Source organism: Panulirus ornatus, chromosome 11 (assembly GCF_036320965.1).
Source record: "Panulirus ornatus isolate Po-2019 chromosome 11, ASM3632096v1, whole genome shotgun sequence".
In the NCBI taxonomy this organism is placed as follows: domain Eukaryota; kingdom Metazoa; phylum Arthropoda; class Malacostraca; order Decapoda; family Palinuridae; genus Panulirus; species Panulirus ornatus.
Window position 1 is genome coordinate 66,145,477 of NC_092234.1, and position 19,531 is coordinate 66,165,007.

Consider the following 19,531-nt stretch of genomic DNA (forward strand, 5'->3'; position numbering starts at 1 on the left):
AAAGACAACAAAGGCCCCATTCGTTCACACTCAGTCTCCAGCTGTCACGCAATAATGCCCGAAACCACAGCTCCCTTTCCACATCCAGGCCCCACACAACTTTCCATGGTTTACCCAGACGCTTCACATGCCCTGATTCAATCCACTGACAGCACGTCAACCCCGGTATACCACATCGATCCAATTCACTCTATTCCTTGCCCGCCTTTCACCCTCCTGCATGTTCAGGCCCCGATCACACAAAATCTTTTTCACTCCATCTTTCCACCTCCAATTTGGTCTCCCACTTCTCCTCGTTCCCTCCACCTCCGACACATATATCCTCTCGGTCAATCTTTCCTCACTCATTCTCTCCATGTGCCCAAACCATTTCAAAACACCCTCCTCTGCTCTCTCAACCACGCCCTTTTTATTTCCACAGATCTCTCTTACCCTTACATTACTTACTCGATCAAACCACCTCACACCACACATTGTCCTCAAACATCTCATTTCCAGCACATCCACCCTCCTGCGCACAACTCTATCCATAGCCCACGCCTCTCAACCATACAACATTGTTGGAACCACTATTCCTTCAAACATAGCCATATTTGCTTTCCGAAATAATGTTCTCGACTTCCACACATTCTTCAAGGCTCCCAGGATTTTCGCCCCCTCCCCCACCCTATGATTCACTTCCGCTTCCATGGTTCCATCCGCTGCCAGATCCACTCCCAGATATCTAAAACACTTTACTTCCTCCAGTTTTTCTCCATTCAAACTTACCTCCCAATTGACTTGACCCTCAACCCGACTGTACCTAATAACCTTGCTATTATTCACATTTACTCTTAACTTTCTTCTTTCACACACTTTACCAAACTCAGTCACCAGCTTCTGCAGTTTCTCACATGAATCAGCCACCAGCGCTGTATCATCAGCGAACAACAACTGACTCACTTCTCAAGCTCTCTCATCCACAACAGACTTCATACTTGCCCCTCTTTCCAAAACTCCTGCATTCACGTCCCTAACAACCCCATCCATAAACAAATTAAACAACCATGGAGACATCACACACCCCTGCCGCAAACATATATATATATATATATATATATATATATATATATATATATATATATATATATATATATATATATATATATATATATATATATATATATATATATATATATATATATATATATTCTATTATACTTTGTCGCTCTTTCCCGCGTTAGCGAGGTAGCGCAAGGAAGCAGACGAAAGAATGGGCCAACCCACCCACGTACACACGTATGTACATACACGTCCACACACGCACATATATATACCTATACATTTCGACGTATACATACATATACATAGACACATATACATATATGCACATGTACGTAACTTGCTGCCTTCATTCATTTACGTCGCCACCCCTCCACACATGAAACGACACCCTGCTCCCCCCCCCCCCCACCGTGCGTGCGTGAGGTAGCGATAGGAAAAGACAACAAAGGCCACATTCGTTCACACTCAGTCTCTAGCTGTCATGTATAATGCACGGAAGCCACAGCTCCCTTTCCACAACCAGGCCTCACAAAACTTTCCATGGTTTACCCCAGACGGTTCACATGCCCTGGTTCAATCCACTGACAGCCCCCCAACCCCGGTATACCACATCGTTCCAATTTTCTCTATTCCTTGCACGCCTTTCACCCTCCTGCATGTTTAGGCCCCGATCGCTCAAAATCTTTTTCACTCCATCCTTCGACCTCCAATTTGGTCTCCCACTTCTCATTCCCTCCACATCTGACATATATCCTCTTTGTCAATCTTTCCTCACTCATTCTCTCCATGTGACCTGTTTCATAACGAGGTAAATGAGATATGCATGAAAAAGGTATTTTACTAAGATATCAAATTCATGAACGTCTTTAGTTTTGCACGTTGGATGCCTTTTCATGTTTAATACAGACCGTCAAAATCGATATTCGTATCCTGATATGAGCGTATTAAAACCATCGTAAATCATCATAAAATATAGCCAAATACTATCCATACAACGAAAGCAACATACAAGTACCTGAACGAGTCTGCTGTTTGACTCTCTTAATCTTGTCAGGCAATACAAAAAACATAACAGTAGTAGATCCCTTCCTGTCCATGAAAGCACCCAGGTTGCGGACAGAGACGCAAATGAATGACAACGAAGAATTCCTGTAAACGTTTCCACTACGAAGCACAACTATACATGACTAGTCATGGAACTGGTATCAGGATTCATAGTGATCTGTTTTTAAGTTTTATGGATTTGCTTTCACATACTGTTTAGCTCTCAGCTTTAAATACAAATACCAAATCCCTACATAAACAACTTTTTTTATCTTTATTTTTTCTATTTTATCAATGATTAACCTAAGACGAAGTTTTGAGTCCTAATGTTACCCGGGATCACTTTCCAGATGTTCCTGCCGCCCAGGGTTGAAATGTGTGCTCCTTTGGAGTGAGAAGTTCTTTGACGAGACTGTAGTCCCAGTGATACAGCCTTGCCTTAAGTGACTGTTCATTCGGGGTGTAACCTACAACAGGTGAAGTCCTGTAAGATAACCTTTAGATCTGACAACCTCTTAATTTTCTCAGTAAGTAATCCTTACTTTAGCTTCCGAAGCCGTCAGAGGTGAGCTGGTGCTAGACTGCTTGGCTAACGTCGATCCGTTTGCTGGAGCGGGAGCTACGCTGCGGACGTTCGACTTCACCATTGGCAGCAACTACACCGCCTGCATCAGGTTCCAGTTTGCTAAGCTCACCAGGGCCATCACGACGGTCTTCAGGATTGATGCTGGTTCTATTCGACCTCTGCTCCAGCTGGGTAAGGACAAATCAGAATAACTTTTCTTTGTGATGTAATGAGGCAAAACTGCCCTTAAATAAAAATAACCAATAGCAAAGTACACAGGGCTCACCTCAATCTTATAGGGAAAATCTGAAACAAATGAATTCCTGCATAGGTCAATGAAACAACAAAATCTACTTACTTATTAACAAAAGAAATATCACAAGAACAATTCCTGCCAATACAAAACAATATTAATCAATTTCCTCTCAAAACTAGATCAAACCTTATTCACATTAAATATAAAATTTCCAAAACTTCACCAACTGTTGACACCCAGGTTTTTCACTATCACCACAATGCCTCGTAACTTTGTTGATTCAACAACACATGTCAGTGTGGCCAAACCTTACTATGCCAGGCAGTTTAAAGGCTCACATTTTTATCGTAACTGCCTTTGACCAAAAACTTCTCTATGCATTAATCTTAACACCAACACTTGTTACCCTTTAAGTCCTATTCAAAACCAGAGAATAATCTGCCTCACAACCTTAGTGCGATTCACTTGTGCAACCGAACCTCAGCACTTAGGTCAAACCGACTATTCCTCGCACCTACGCCGCGGGACCCTCCAGCTTGGTGCCAACACCCGTGTAGATTCTATGCCACGTCACAGATCTCACTTACCAAATTTCTTCTCTCCAGGGGATCCCTTGGCCTTAATGCGACCGTCCGTGACACCATGTAGCAGGTCAGAACCTGATGAATAAATTCTGGGCATGACACCGTCCTCTCACAGTCAGCGTCCCTCAAACAACGCCGAGTCGGCAGCGTTCTGATTCCTCCTAGATAACAGCAAAATTTCCACCATACGTAATGGACGTGTCGATATTACAGACGCCATGCGCGTGCCTCAGACTAACAACCTGCCGCCAGACAAGCTCCCCTCCATCGTGTCGCAGGCCTACCAACCTCAACCAGCTCATTTACCTTACTGCAGTGATAAGACTTGATTCCTCACGAGATTTCTGTGATGTCTCCCCATAATAAGTTTGTCGATAATAGATAATTAATGTCGCATGTAGACTGAAAGTACAACCACGATTGATTAAGGCTTCTAGCACCATCTTTGTAGTATTAGGGGTATGTTGTCATACGAGTATCTGCGCTATTTGCGAATAACAAAAAATAAAACAAAATACGAAATAAAACGATTCCTGCCACTAAATTTCTCATGTCCGAATTCACGTATTCACTGAAAGATATCGGGATGATTTAATTTTCTAATTTCATCACTGAGTATTAATTGTATTGTTGTGTGCCTCTGACGTGTCTTTACCTTAGCAGAGAGAGAGAGAGAGAGAGAGAGAGAGAGAGAGAGAGAGAGAGAGAGAGAGAGAGAGGGAGAGAGTAATTGATGAAATACTTTCGGAAGAAAGTACTTTCCCAAATTCCTGGCCACTTCTACGCACAAATGTTTCTTTTTTAGAGATCAGCGTGGAAAAAGTGCGCGTGGTAGCGTCTTACCAGTTCAGATACTTCATCCTGGACACCTGGTTACGTACCCGTCGCTGGTACCTGGTGTGCATCACTTACGACAGCATCCAACGTCGGGTCAGTGCTTTTCTTAATGGACGACTTATTGGGGCAAAGATCTTGGCCGAAGTTGATCCAGCATGGGCCACCTCCCTTACAGTAGGATACATTGATCCTGCGGTGATTCCCGGCAAATCCTTCATTGGTAACGTGACCAGTTTTAACCTGTGGGACCACATCTTGACCTCAGATCAGTTGATGACACTTGCACAGTGTCAGGAGGTCCAGGAGGGAAATATAGTGAGCTGGAGAGGAAAATGGGAGCTCAAAAACGTGGTCGAATATGATGTGGAGCTGAAGGACCTGTGTTACCGTATTCCACCTCAGGGGTTTCAGGTTTTCATGCCGATGGCGTACAACGAGGGTTCATACATCTGTGAAGCCATTGGCGGAATCCTCAAGACGCCCATGACTTTCGGTGAGGTGGATGAGATATACCTGAAGGTTCTGAAGAATCGTTCAGAATGCTTCCTAGCGTGGGTCGGCGTGACGTACCAAATACTAGAACGCGAATGGACCTACCATCATAATGGCAGCGTCGCCGCCAACTTGCCGTGGGCCTTCGACGAGCCAAATGGCCTCATCTACGAAAACTGTGGTGGCCTCGACGTAGACGGCATCATAGACGACAACTGCAATTCGAAAAGGTGTCCGATCTGCGCTGTTGCAGCTGAGGTGAGCTTCACACTTCGAGGTTCCTGCGAGAAATTTGTTCATAACATGAACTACATGATGACGAACCAAGAGGATGAGTTGCGCTTCATTGGCTACGGTGACTACCTCATCTTCTACAATGGGAGCCGGTGGGTATGGACGAACCATAAGACGAACGTGACCATAGCGGAGATGGTCCCATCACGTTTCAACTACCCAACAGGACGACAACAGTGGCTCCTGCACCAGCCTGTGTGTACCGAAGAGGAAGGAACAGTGCGACCGTTTCTGCTGACTGTGTGTCCGGACAGCCACTTCACTTGCGACGACGGCACCTGCATCACCTTACGTCGTCGCTGTGACCTCCAGTACGATTGTCGTGACCACAGCGACGAGGCAGAGTGTCAGCTGGTGCGTCTGCCTCTCGACTATAAGGTAAATAACAATTTCTGAGATCCCGGATTAATGGGTAGATCTAACATACTAGCAACCAGTAACATGATGGCGTGATCTTAAAGAATCTTTAGATTATTTACAAATTTCAGCTGATCTCTAGCTTAATAAGTCTGTCATAACAAGACTATAGTTCAAAAGACAGCTCCCACAATCTCTTTACGATATCAGCCTACAATGTAGTTTACCTTTCTATGACAATTCGTATGACTGAGGCAGTTATACGGGAGTAAACAAACATAAACTCTAATGAGATTTGTAGCAACGATTCTTAATCAACTGAGTCATCACCAAGTTTTAGATAAAGATATTTGACCATGTCGGAATGTATGAATCTTTGATGCAAAGCAGTTACTCATCCATGGGTCTTACTGACACATCGATGTACACTTCAGCCTTGTCACGGATGAACACATTGGCATCCAGGACGTGTCCCTGGGCCTCTCATAAAAGTCGATCACTGAGTAACCAGTGAAGTTGAGTGAGAGTACCAACTTATTCATTTGTTTTTCCGAATTACGCCAATAATAAATTTGTTCCTGTTTGTTTGTTCTGATTCGAGTTTGACAATAAACGTCTTTCCTTGGATAAACCACAATAGCCTTATTCCGGCCTTCGAAAGAGGCCTCATAAAATGTTTACCCCGAGTCCCCCTGAAACCTGAACAAGACCATGTCTGAGGCCTCCCTCAACACCCTCCTCTGGCAGAGTACGGTGGCGCCACGTCCACGTCACACTGACCAGGGACCACTCAAGGTGACGGCGGAGGTGACCCTCGAGAACTTGCATGTGGATACCCCCGGCATGCTCGTTAAGGCGGCCTTCAACCTCTCCCTTTCGTGGATGGAGTCTCGTGCCACCTACATCAACCTCAAGGTCGACTTAGGGTGAGCCATCCTTGTGTAACGTCCTTTCCTATACCAGCCCTCACCAACCACTTCGTTGTAACACATTTTACACGTTTGAAATGCATCACTGATACGTTGTCACGGATTTTGCGATGTGTCTGTATCACCTCTGATATGTAACAACAATTCTTTTTACATATTTCCTCGTGTTCTTTGACACTGTAATTAATGTCTGACCCTTAAACCTCACCATACTGATCTTACACAGATTATCAGGATCCAATAGACTGTTTTACCATTGCTGGATTGAAATAGATTGAGTGTAGATGTAATTGAAAAAAATGTAGAACAGAGGAATGGTAGAGCTCAGCCTTATCAAGATGATGTAAAGAGACGTATTCACATTTTGTGTTGTTCTCACAAAATCTACTTGTGCTAGACTCAACCAGGTGGACAGGAATCAGACCCGGCTGTGGTACCCGGGTGTGGCCTTCCTCAACACTGTGGACAATGAGGTGACTGTCATCGACCAGCATACCCGCACCAACGTCCTCAGACACACGGCTCACGAGGAGAGGGACATGTCCCTCGCCCAGGAAGGTAAGTCACTGAGGTTACATACGCATCAGGTCAGATCAAGTCAGGGGTATCCAGCAGGTCATGGATCGGAAACTAAGACAACGGCAACCAGTTTGTATATCAATAAAGGTGTGTGTGTGTGTGTGTGTGTGTGTGTGTGTGTGTGTGTGTGTGTGTGTGTGTGTAACTTAGTAAGAATGATAACGCGTGAATATGAGGGTGTAGTGCGCAAGCACATTGCGAAGCTACCTTAGTGAAGATAAGGGAACTGTAAAGATAAGGCTATAGTGAAGAGTATTGTGAACCTATCTTAGTGAAGCTAAGGGTATATTGAAGAAGAGGCTGTAATGCAGAAGGGCATAGTACACTAAGCTCAGTGAAGATGAGGATATATGAAGAGAAGTGTGTATGAAGAAGAGAACAGTGAACTAAGCTCATGACAAACCTTGAACCTAGCTTCGTAATGACCAAGACATTGTGAAGATGAAGACGTAATGCAGAATACAGTGAACGCACACTGATCCTACCTTAGTGAAGGCGGTAATGATTGCAGTGGGATTGGAGAGCATAAGGTGAAGATGATAAAGTAGTGATGATATATGTACGTAGTTAAGGTGAGGGGATGGCAAAATAAAGGTGGAGTAAAGATGAAAGTTAGGGAAGAAGGGGTCGTAGTAAAGATGGCCATTTTGACATGACCATCAAAATCATCCAAACTAGGTTCAAAGAAGCAGCCACTAAGGCTAGAAGCAGTCCGAGGCTGATAACGATAACAGTGATAATGATGATGATGATGATAATAATAATGATAATGATGATAATAATGATAATGATGATAATAATGATAATGATAATAATGATAATAATAATGATAATAGTAATAATGATAATAACAGAAAATAGTGATAATGATGATATTGATATCAATCATGATGATAAATGATAGATATTCAAAAGTAATAATGACAACAATGACAACATTTACAACGGTAGTTACAATAGTACTAATAATACTACTAATTCTACTACTGCATTACCATGGTCATAACTTCTATGAATACTGATAGCAGAATTCTACACTTCCTTTATTCAAAGGAAGAGCCACAGCTTCTCGTCATTCACTGATCGGTCTTTCTAGTCTTCAGCTAAGGGCATCTCTAACAACTTCTGTCGCTTTACCTTTCCTTCACTTTTCCTTTCTGACGGCACTATAGCTGTCTATCCCGTAGACAAAGCAATTCTCTTTGGTTCCTGTTTCTCCTCTGACTCTACCTTGGATGACTCTAACATTCTTTCACCCCTTGATGCTCCTCTTACTAATACTGTGTACCTCCCCGTAATCTGTTTCTGGACTGCCCGAAAAGCACTTCTCTCTCTGGACACAAGCAAAGCTTATGGTCCTGATGACATCCATCCCCGTGTACTGAAAGGGTGGCTTCTGAACTGGCACCTGTGCTTGCTCGTCTGTTCCATTTCTGTTTAAAAACCAAAACTTTTCCTTCTTAGAAGCATGTATTATTACATCCCATCCCTAAGAAAGGGTGACCGCTCTGACCCCTCTAACTATCATCTTATTGCTTTGACATCTACCATTTCCAAAGTCTTTGAATCCCTCTTCAACTCCCCTAGCCTTAGACACCTTGAACATTAGTCTTCTCTATGATTACCAGTATGGCTTCCGTAAGGCGAGATCCACTGGTAATACTCTTTCCTATCTTACTAATGTCTGGTCATCATCCCTGAAAGATTCTGGGGTCAAGTGTAGTTGCCCTTGACATATCCATAGCTTTTGGCTTCCCTCCCTCACTTTGATCCTTCATATCTAGCTTCCTCTCCGGTCGATCTGTCTATGTCATTGTTAATGGATCAACCTCCCGCCTTTTCTCCATCAACAGCGGTGTCCCTCAGGGTTTTGGCCTGTACCCTGCACTTTTTTCTTTTCAACGATTTCCTCTCTTTTACAAATAACCAAATGCACTCATGCGCTGACGACTCAACACTGCATTCATCCACATCCTTCAATTCTGCTCCCTCTTCTCTTACTCGACCTGGATCTCGTCTTGACACGGCTTCCACAATAAACTTAGACTTGACCAGGATATATCAGTGTGGTCGACAAAATCGTTTTGCTTAATGCTTCCAAGACCCAGTTTCTGACTATATCTTTATCGACAACTCCTCACAATGTCGTCTCTCCTTTGACGGTTCTGTAATTCCACCTCTTGACTCAGTGAACATAATTGGTATTACTACGATATTTAGTTTTTCTTGGAAACCGCACATTACGGAAATAGCTAAGAAACTGGGTGTTCTATTTAAAGGTCGAAACTTTTTTCTTCTGAGCAGTTGCTCCGTTTATACAAAGAAGTGATTCGTCCTTGCATTGAGTACTGCTCTCACATCTGGGGTGGTTCTAGCTCTGCATTCTTACTTGACAAAGTTGAGTCGGAAGCCGTCTGACTTATAAACTGCCTAAGGCTAACTTCCAAACTTGACGCTCTTGCCCTACGCCGCAAAGTTGGTTCACTTTCCCCCTTCTATAGGTATTACTTTGGTTTTTGCTCCCGAGAGCTGGCTGCTTGTGTGCCTCAACCGCTAGGTAGACCACGCAATACTCGACAATCTGCTGCGTTGCATGATTACTGTGTGGCCATTGGCAACTCCAGGGTGGGCCGTTTTGATAACTGTTTGTTTTCTTGTACCTCAAAGCTTTGGAACTCTCTACCTTTTTATGTATTTTCCAGTAACGACCTGACACTTTCTAAAAGACAAATTTTTCAGTTCCTCGAAAATTCGTAAATACTTTCCGTCGTCTCCTCTTTTTCCCTTTCATAATCCTCTCTATATTTCAATTAAGGCCGGGTCTTGATGAGGGCTTTTGTTGGTGGCTGGAGCTTACTCCAACTAATAATAATCTGTTTACTGATGACGATAATGATAATGATGTGATCTGGTGTGTACCGCAGGGCCTGGTCCTGGTGCCACTGCTTTCCTTGATATATTTGTAAATGACGATAAAAGGATCAGATTCCTTCCTGTATTATCTTACGGATGATGAGGTCGTGAGGGTCAATGGAACTCAATTCGAGAAGCTACAGACCACTGTGTTCTGATGAGGCCGTTTGTAGTAGTGGAAGAGAACAGAACCTCATGGGTTAGTGTGGCAGGAGTAGAAAAAACAGATTTTTCAAGGCGAAACGTACAGCCTAGTAGGTGCCAATAATGTCTGTCGTAGATTTGAAGCAAAATATTCATCAAGTCTAATGCTTAGACATATCAATGGTATTGCTAATAACTGATCTGACTGATGAATCATTCTGTATGTTAACAATTCTGAAGAAAAAATAGTTCGCCTCATTTGAGGTAGAAGTTTGCTCTCACAGGACTCACAACACCTCCAGTAGATCACATATAGCTCACACCACCACCAACAGATCATAACATTACGAGTGATATTAGATGAATTTATCTTTAAGCAGCTTGTTAGATCGAGAAGAGCGAAACCTTTAATGATTTTCAATACTTGCATCAGATCACCTCTCAACCTTTTCGTTTCTAAACAAATATTCATTTCTTTTACTCAACTCTCACAGGATTTGTTTCTTATACCGGGAATCATCTTGGTAGCTCGCCTCTGTCTACGTCATCCCTCAAGTAGGTCGACAAAAAACTGAACACAATATTCAAGTTGGGGACGCACCAGTGAGTTGTAAAGAGTGAGGATGGTTGACAGAGAATTTAAGTTCGAGCGTCCTTCCTATGAATCCAAGAATCTTATTCGTTCTTTTACTACTTCTGTGCACTGTTTACCTGGCTTCAGGTCACTAGAGTCAGATCACACAAGACTTTTCCTCATTTACTTTTGGTAGTTCAACAGAATTCACGCCGCAGTTTGCCTTTTCATTTTGTTACCGATATGTAAAATTTTTGCACCTAACAACATTAGAATAATTATGCTACCCATTAGCTCAAACCTTTACTCTGTGGTCAGTTTCTGTTGATTCATTTTCCAACTTAGTATCGTCCGCGAATTCAGATGTCTTACAATACAACCTATTATCAATATCATTACTAGATATGAGAAAGAGAACCGGTCCCAAGAGTGATTCCTGTGGCACATCACTTGTTGTATCTGACCATTTAAAGGCTTAATCATTAACCGCTAATCTTTGTTAACAGCCAATTTCCTAATCATTGAAGGACAACCCCATCTGGACCATGTGAATTAACTTTCGATAGTAACTTTTGATGTGGAACTTGATCGATTGCTTTTTGAAAATCTATACAGATGACACGAATTGCTTTACTTTCATCATAAATTTCATTTCGTAAAAGAGATCAAGCCGATTTGTAACACAAGAGTGATTTTGTGGAAAAACATGCTAGGAATCGTTCCTCAAGCTGTGCTCTTCTAAATGGTTTAAAACCTTATCCCAATTCATGGTTTCCTTTATTTACCAACGGTAGACGTTAAAATATAATTGGACGATAATTTACCAACGGTAGACGTTAAAATATAATTGGACGATAATTTACCAACGGTAGACGTTAAAATATAATTGCACGATAATTTCTGAGTACAGGTTTGACACTGGCAAACATCCATTCCCCTGGAACATTTCCTTAACAAGTCACTTACTTGAAAGGTTTTCAAATATCGCATTTTTCGCCTCTTTCAATGTCCTCGGGTAAAACTTATCTGGCCCATATGTTTTGATAACTCTCAGTCCATTTAGCATTGATGGTATGTCCTCATCTTTTATTTCAATGCGTTGCAAAACTCTTTCCCCTCTTAGCAATGGAGATTGATCCGGGACATGAGTTGTACCTTCAACTGCAGATGAAGGTGCCAAACATTTGTTCAAAATCTTTGACATGGCTTCTTTGTCTTGAATCAGGCCACCGTTTTCTGTAATTCATGGCCCAGTTGATCGGGCAATGACATTTTCATTATAGCTGCAAAACTCCAGTAGATTGAAAAAACACCACCGGTGAATCACACAGTACACACAACACCATAAGTGGGTCACGCTGTCTTTACAATACCACAAGTGGATCACACAGTACTCATAACACCACCAGTGGATCACACAGTACACACAACACCACAACTCCAGCTTAGCCATGGACCGTCTCCCGGAAGACACTGCTGAAACAATTGTCAGTTATTTAGCCTGGATATGGACCATCTCTTTGATGATTCGAAACCCGACCAGAGATTAGCAGTCTCGCATAGTACTCGTAAAACAAGTCAAAGTGTGGCTGTTGCATGAGTGTACTGTCTTTCCTTCCTAGTGTTGTTGTATCCTGGATGGGGGAACCCGCTGGTCAGCTACCGCAAGTACCTCTCCTCCTTCACCTGCGACTTCGACCTAACTCGCTACCCTTTCGACCGCCAGCAGTGTTACCTGCTCCTGCAGCTCTCCTCTGCTGCCCGCGACAACCTCGGGTACGTGCAGATCGGTTGATTCTGGAGCGTATGGTTAGCTGACTGATTTTCTTCTGGAATATCTTGTGAGCTAATTGTGTTCCTTCTGGAACGTATGGTGAGATTGTTTTCACTATCGAACGTATGACAAACAGCTTCATTTGCTCTTAAATGTATGTTAAGATGATTTGTAAGTTCTGGAAAGTATGGTGAGCTGACTTTTGATTCTGGAACGTGTGGCAAACAGATTCGTTAGTTCTTGAAAGTATGTTCAGTTGATTGGTTGGTCCTGGAAAGTATGGTAAACGGATTGTATGGAACGTATGATGTGATTATTTTGGTTCTGGAACGTATGATTAGGTGATATTTTGATCCTGGAACATATGGCAAACCAACTGGTTAGTACTCGAATGTATGATGATTTGATTGCTAGGTTCTGGAAAGTATGGTGAACTGATTGTTTTCGTTCTGGAACGTTTGATGAGCTAATTGTCTTGGTTCTGGAAGACATGGCGAGCTGATTGTTTTCGTTCTGAGACAGGGTGAGCCGTTTGTTTTGATTCTAGAACGTATGGCAAGTCAGTACTTTAGTTCTGGAATGCATGCTGTGTGGATTTGTTATCTCTCGAAAGCATGGCAAGCAGATCATTATGGTTCTGAAACTTATGGCGAACCGATCGGTTAGTCCTAGAATGCATGATGACTTGATTAGTACGTTCTGGAAAATATGGTGCGCTGATCGCTTTGACTCTGGAGCGTATAATGAACTAATTTCTTAGTTCTTGAAAATATGTTGAATTGATTGGTTGGTTCTGGAAAGTATGGTGAGCCGATTGTTTCCCTTCTGGAACGTATAGTGAGCAGATTGCTTTGGTCCTGGACAGTTTGGTGAGCTAACCGTTCCGGTTCTGGAACGTATGTTGAGTTGAATGTTACGGTTCTGGAACGTAAGTTGAGTTGAATGTTTTGGTTCTGGAACGAATGGTGATCCAATTGTTTTGGTTCAGAAATGTATGGTGAATCGATTCCTTGGTTCTGAATGGATGCTGAGCTGACTGGCTGGTTCTGGAAAGGATGGCGAGTTGATTCATTGCAGACGGAGTTTGGCATCGCCTTTTACTATGTTACTTATCAAGCAGATCCTACACCTCTGCACAAGTGTCTTGAAGTTGCTCTTTGGTGGTAGGTTCCTTGGGGGTCTCATGCAACAGCTTTTTCTTCTCATGGGTGTCACGTTGCTACGTAGGTCACCTGCCATGCCTCATCACCACCTTTGCCGCTCCCACATCACCATCTGTGGTGCTTCCCGACAGGTGGAACGAGAAGGCTAGCTGGGTGAAGTACAAGGGGAGTCTCATGCTGCTCGAGTATACTGTAGGACACATCACCCTCGCCAGCAACTCCGGCGGCAGTATCCTGAAGGTGGGCTGGGTGTACCTGGTGTACATCCTACGGTAACTCATCCTCTACAGTCATCATATAGTTTAAGACCAATTCAAATCAACCTGTAGCCTACAGTATGTATTCTTGCACTGTATCTACATCACCACTTCCTGAGGAGGTAATCCAAGAATTGCCATGGAAGACCATGTCCCATTTTCTAATCATCTTCCTCAGTTCATCAGCATTTTTATGATGATTTTGAATTCCTCTCTCACGTCCTTACAGTTTAACTTAACATACTCGTTCTGCAGATACCCAGTCCTGGGCCTGCTTCTATTATAGTCAACTTACGTTACATGTTTGATCCTTGAGAAAAGCAAAGCTGGTGTTAGTGACATCTATAGGTCAGGCAGGGAGGTCAACTATCCGACAGTCTGCACAAGGGAAGTTTGGCCTTGGATATCCAATTGATACTGGGTCCTTGATAACTTATTCCCAAAATGAATATGATCTATTATCTTAAAAAACAATGCACCACAGGTCCAAGTGCCCTTAACCCGTCGCTTTGGGTACGCCGTGATCAACTTCTACATCCCGTCACTCATCATGGCCACCGTGGGTTACCTCAGCCTCTTCTTCCTCAAGGAGAACTTCGACACCCGCGTGATGACGTCACTCACCGCCCTCCTCGTCTTGGCCACCATCTCCAACCAGGTCAGGAGACAGCCTCTGCTCTTGTGGCAAATTTCTGCCACTAGAGGAAAAAAAATCTTGTTCTAATCTTTGACAGTTAGATTTCACCCCAAGTATATGAATATAAATAAACATAGTTAGTTGGGATAAAAGTTTGAATGGAAAAAAATGGCGGAAGAGAAGTATTTTCAATATCTAAGTGGACTTGGCAGCTGATGGAACCATGGAAGCGGAAGTGAGTCACAGGGTTGGGGAGGGGGCGAAGGTTCTGGAGGCGATGAAGAATGTGTGGAAAGTGAGAACGTTATCTTGGAGAGCAAGAATGGGCTATAGATAGGGTTGTACGGAGGAGGATGGATGTGTTGCACAGAATAGAGTTAATTGGAACAATGTGGTATACCGGGGTCGCCGTGCCGTCAATGGACTGAACCAGGGCCTGTGAAGCGTCTAGGGTAAACCTTGTTCTGATCACATTAAAGATGAGTTGTACTCCCGTAGTATAAATAATTAATTCATGTAGTGCGCATTTTCTACTTCAGCATGTCTTATATATGCATCAAGAATGTTTCGCTTCCTTAGCAACCTTATACTGAGTAACATCGAAAAAAAGGACATGTTGAGCTGTTACAAAACATGCATCACTTCTGTAACAAACGTGTTTCCTGTTCTAATGCTGTGACAAACAGCTTTATCCTCACAAACCATATATTCTCCCTGCGTAGTAAACATATTTTCTGTGGAAAATATATACATTTTCTTGTACCAACAGTTCATGATGTCATCTGAATAACAGTTATCCTAATTCTACATGTGACGAGGATTATTTTCATTTGCATGAGACATTTTTTTTCAATGAAAACAATAGACCGTTGTTGATCTATTGATTAAGCTTGCCTTCAGGTGGCTACGTCACTCCCAAAGTCGTCGAATTTCAAGCTGGTGGACGTGTGGCTAGTTTTCTGCATGGTCTCTCTCTTCCTCATCATCGGCTTCCATGTCGTCATCGATCTCCTTCTTTGTGCTGAGAATGAGCGACGGCCGGGGAGGAACACAGTGCTGGTCTCAGAGAGCAGACTACGTACCCGGCTTGATGAGGACGACTCGAAGACACAGCGAATGCAGCAGGGCCACCCAGCCGAGAGCTTACTTTCGAAGAGCCTTTGCGGTGCCTTGAAGAGTAAGATACCGAAGAGAGAAGAAGATGTTGCCAACGTGATCTTCCACAGAAGGTCACTGGGTGCCAAGAGGTCAGGGTTCCACGTGTCAGTTCTTGGCATGGAGAAATTTGCCCGGATCTTTGTGGCTGCTGTGTTTTTGATCTTCAACATTGTTTACTGGTTAAAAGCTTATAGTATGGGCTGATCAATAGAATGAAATTATCTGATTCACTTTAGGTATTGTGTATTATTCTCTCATTAACATCTATTGTTATCACATCATCTGTAGAGCCGTCTATCAATGTCATATCAGTACAGATAATCTGTACAAATTCTAACTCTGTCTAACTAACGTATGCAAATACTCAATCCTTTTCCATGAAACGTACTAATGTCGTGCTCATACATTTAGAATGCATAAGTGTTAGATGTATACAGATGTTTCATAAATTCATTTGATATGAACATATACTGAAGGTGAAATATGCAGGAGATATGAGTTAGCATGATCAATATAGTTGAAATAAAATCAATCGTGTGTGTGTGTGTGTGTGTGTGTGTGTGTGTGTGTGTGCACTATTCTTACCAACACACGTCTCTCGTATCCTATCTTAGGCAACAAACCCTTCTCACACTACATATTGTCCTCAAACACTTTTATTTACAACAAAATAATCCTCTTCCGTACATTATGATTGAGAGGCCGCGCCTCCGTTTGGACTACTATTCCATGAAGCATGCTTGTGTTTGCACTCATTTCTCAACGTGGCCAGGACCTAATTTTCCTTTCCCATCGTATGGTTTATTTCAACTCCTATGGTTCTATCCGCTGCCATATCCACTCTCAGGTATCTGAAACACTTCACTTTCTCCAGGTTCTCTCCATTTAAACACACATTCCAACCAACCTGTGTATCTCCACATTAACTGAACTTTTTCCTTTCACATACACAACCTCAGTAATCAGCTAATGCAGTTTCACCAATGCCATGTTATAACTAAACAGCGACTGACTTGCCTCCCAGGCTCTCCAATCCCACCATTAGGCGGATCTAAGTCTCTAAGACCTTACACTCACCTCCGTCACCAATTCATTCATTAAGACTTAACAGCTATGGTAACATCACACAATCCTGCTGCAGACCTACGTTCTCCTGGAACCACTCATCCTCCTCCCTACACAATCCTATATATTACTTACTGTTTTGAGAAAAACTCCTCACTGCTCCTAGTAGCTTTCCTCCCATACCATATATCTGTAACATCTCTTACAAAAATATCTATTAACCCTACCATATCTTGTCCTCATATCCATAAAATGCCAACCAACATATCCGTCTGTTTCTCAATGTACTTTTTACACGATTCCTTCAAAGCAAACACCTGATCCACACATCCTCTACCACTCCTGAAGCCACAGCGTTCCTCCCTATTCTGATGCTCTCAGCATGCCACCATCCTCTCAAGTCACCACCCTCTCACTAAACAATGCACTTGGTAATCTCATACCTCTTTAATTCGAACATTTATTTTAGTTCCTCTTGTCTTTACATGAGCATTCCACCTGAATATCCTAACCAACCAATCAGAAATATTGTTACCCATTTTTCTTGAGAAATTCAACTGCAATCCCGTCCACTCCATACGATTTGCCACATTTCATCTTTCGCTAGACTTTCACCACCTCTTCTCTTTTCGCCAGAGCACCTGTCACTTCGCACACCTCCACTTCCAAAACACCCCACATCTGCCATCCTATTATGAAACATTCATCAGTCCTTCGAAATACTCACTTAATCTCTGCACCTCTTTGCCTGGTACCATTTCCACAACTGCTCCCTTTACTGACAGTTCCGCTTGCTCTCTTTCTCCATACGCTATTCGCCTCCCTCCAAGCCATTTTTTTTTTTATTCTTCCTGAGGTGCACCGATACCCTCTCACCTCAACTTCCATTAGTTTTCTTTACCAGTAACTGCACCTTCCTCTTGACCTCTTGCCGCTTCTTTCCGTACATTTCCCAATCACTCGCAATCCTTCTCTTCAGGTGATGCACATACTTCTCTCTTTCACGAACAATTGACCTTCCTTATTCCACCTCCATCAAGTCCACATCCCACCCTCTGCCTCTACAGACTTTTCTTTCACACGTGTAAGCATTGCTTACATTAGTACCTCCCATTCTTAAATTCATCCATTTAATTTCATTTATCTCTCTTCTTTTCTTCATCTAGCTTCTCCTGTTATCTCCGCGTGTCGTTAGAAGGTAACTAAAGGGGGCAGGGGGAGGGTTGGGGCTGCCCCCCCCCCCCCCCCCCCCCCCGCTATATTGTATGTCAACTTCTAAGAGATGGAACAGAAAAGGACACAAGTGGAGAGTGCTCATCCTCCTTAAAGGCTCAAGCTGGGGGTGTCTAAATATGTGTGGATGTAGCCAAGATGAGAAGAGAGGAGAGATAGGTATCATGTTCTGACTATGAGTGAAACAAAGTTCAAGGGGAAAGGGGATGAATGGTTTAGAAATGTTTTAGAAGTAATTTCAGGGGGTTGGTGAGGAAGAAGAGCTAAGGAAGGACTAGCAATACTACTGAGGTAGTTGTGGGATGCATAAAAGAGCGCAAGGGAGTTCTAGACTGATGTAAGTAAAAATGAAAGTGTATGGCGAGGGGTGAGTGATCATTAGTGATTATGCACTGGCTATGAGAAGAAAGATGCTAATAGGCAACTGTTTTGGGAGCAAATTGATTGAGAGTATCTGCGGTTTTGATGCAAGAGACTGAGTATTACTGATGGGTGATTTGAATATAAAGGTGAGTAATGTGGTAGTTGAGGGTATAATTGAGTGATATTGGGTATTCAGTATCATGAATGAAAATGGTGAACAACTTGTGAAGTTGTGTGCTATAAAAAGGACAAGTGATTGGGAATACCTAGTTTAAAAAGAGGGACATACGCAAGTATACGAATGTCAGTAGGAAAGATGGTCAGCAGGCACTATTTGATTACATATTAACTGATAGGAGTGTAAAAGAGAGACTTTTGGATGTAAATGTGCTGAGAGAGGCAACTGGCGGAATGTCTGATCGCTATCTTGTGGAGAGAGGGTGAGAATTTGTAGAGGCTTTTGGAGCAGAAAAGAATTACTGATTAAAGATATTCTTGTAAAAATGTTTGATTAGTAGTGCATAAAACTTCAGACTGTAAATCTAATGAAAGTGACAATGTTACAACGTAAATGTATCCAGCGAGGACAACTGGAAAAGTGAATTAGTGAAGTAATTAACTAAGGAAACCGAAATGATTACCTTAGTAATAAAACAAATGGCATCCTACATTACGCAGAGCAGAGATGGGGGTTCGTGAGTATTCGGCCACCACAGGGACAGTTTGCCCAGCCCAGGGGCCATAACACCAACATCTATCAGGGCACCCGGTAAGCCATACCTTGCTCTGTTACACAGGAGCCTTTATAAAGAGTGCAAGGCTCGTCGGCCTGTAAGGATAACGAGCCAATAATGCATCGACAAGAGAGACTGATGACATCAGTTTCAACACGGCATTAGTAGGAGCCGAGCTTCAGCATGGGCTTATTAGCACTGACGGGTGCTAAGGATGAGTGAATCTTACCAGTGTGTGGACGGACATAGTGAATTGGCCAAGGACGGACGCTGGGCACACCGCGCTGCGTGTGAATAGTGCACGTACAGGCCGACTTGACCTGTGGAACGTGGGCCGTCGTTGAGCAAGGACTGCCGCACGCCCGGATCCCTGTGCACGTACAGATCAAACTGACCGGAAGGACATGGCACTCCACTGAGCAAGGACTCCAATACGCCCGGATTCCCGTGCAGCCTGTTGTTTACACAGCTAGGGTTATATTCAAAAGACATGTAGACAGCTGATGCTCCCTCAAGTGAACTTTAAGCACATGAG

General features: G+C 43.0%; 2 protein-coding genes across 2 annotated transcripts in view; one reads left to right on the forward strand and one right to left on the reverse strand.

The window, feature by feature from the left end:
- Positions 1 to 19,531, reverse strand: part of Ttc30 (tetratricopeptide repeat domain 30) — a 424,420-nt gene that overhangs the window by 378,610 nt on the left and 26,279 nt on the right. Inside the window, exon 2 of the mRNA XM_071666254.1 lies at positions 2,631 to 2,841. Coding sequence (XP_071522355.1) covers positions 2,631 to 2,735 — 105 coding nt within the window. The 5' untranslated portion in view covers positions 2,736 to 2,841. The remainder of the gene's footprint in view (positions 1 to 2,630; positions 2,842 to 19,531) is intronic.
- On the forward strand, positions 3,712 to 15,876 carry LOC139751158 (uncharacterized). Its single transcript, XM_071666255.1, has 8 exons — positions 3,712 to 3,808; positions 4,299 to 5,494; positions 6,221 to 6,399; positions 6,800 to 6,960; positions 12,235 to 12,388; positions 13,681 to 13,789; positions 14,291 to 14,464; positions 15,344 to 15,876. The coding sequence occupies exons 1-8, from the start codon at positions 3,712 to 3,714 to the stop codon at positions 15,803 to 15,805; spliced, it is 2,532 nt and encodes an 843-aa protein (XP_071522356.1). The 3' UTR covers positions 15,806 to 15,876.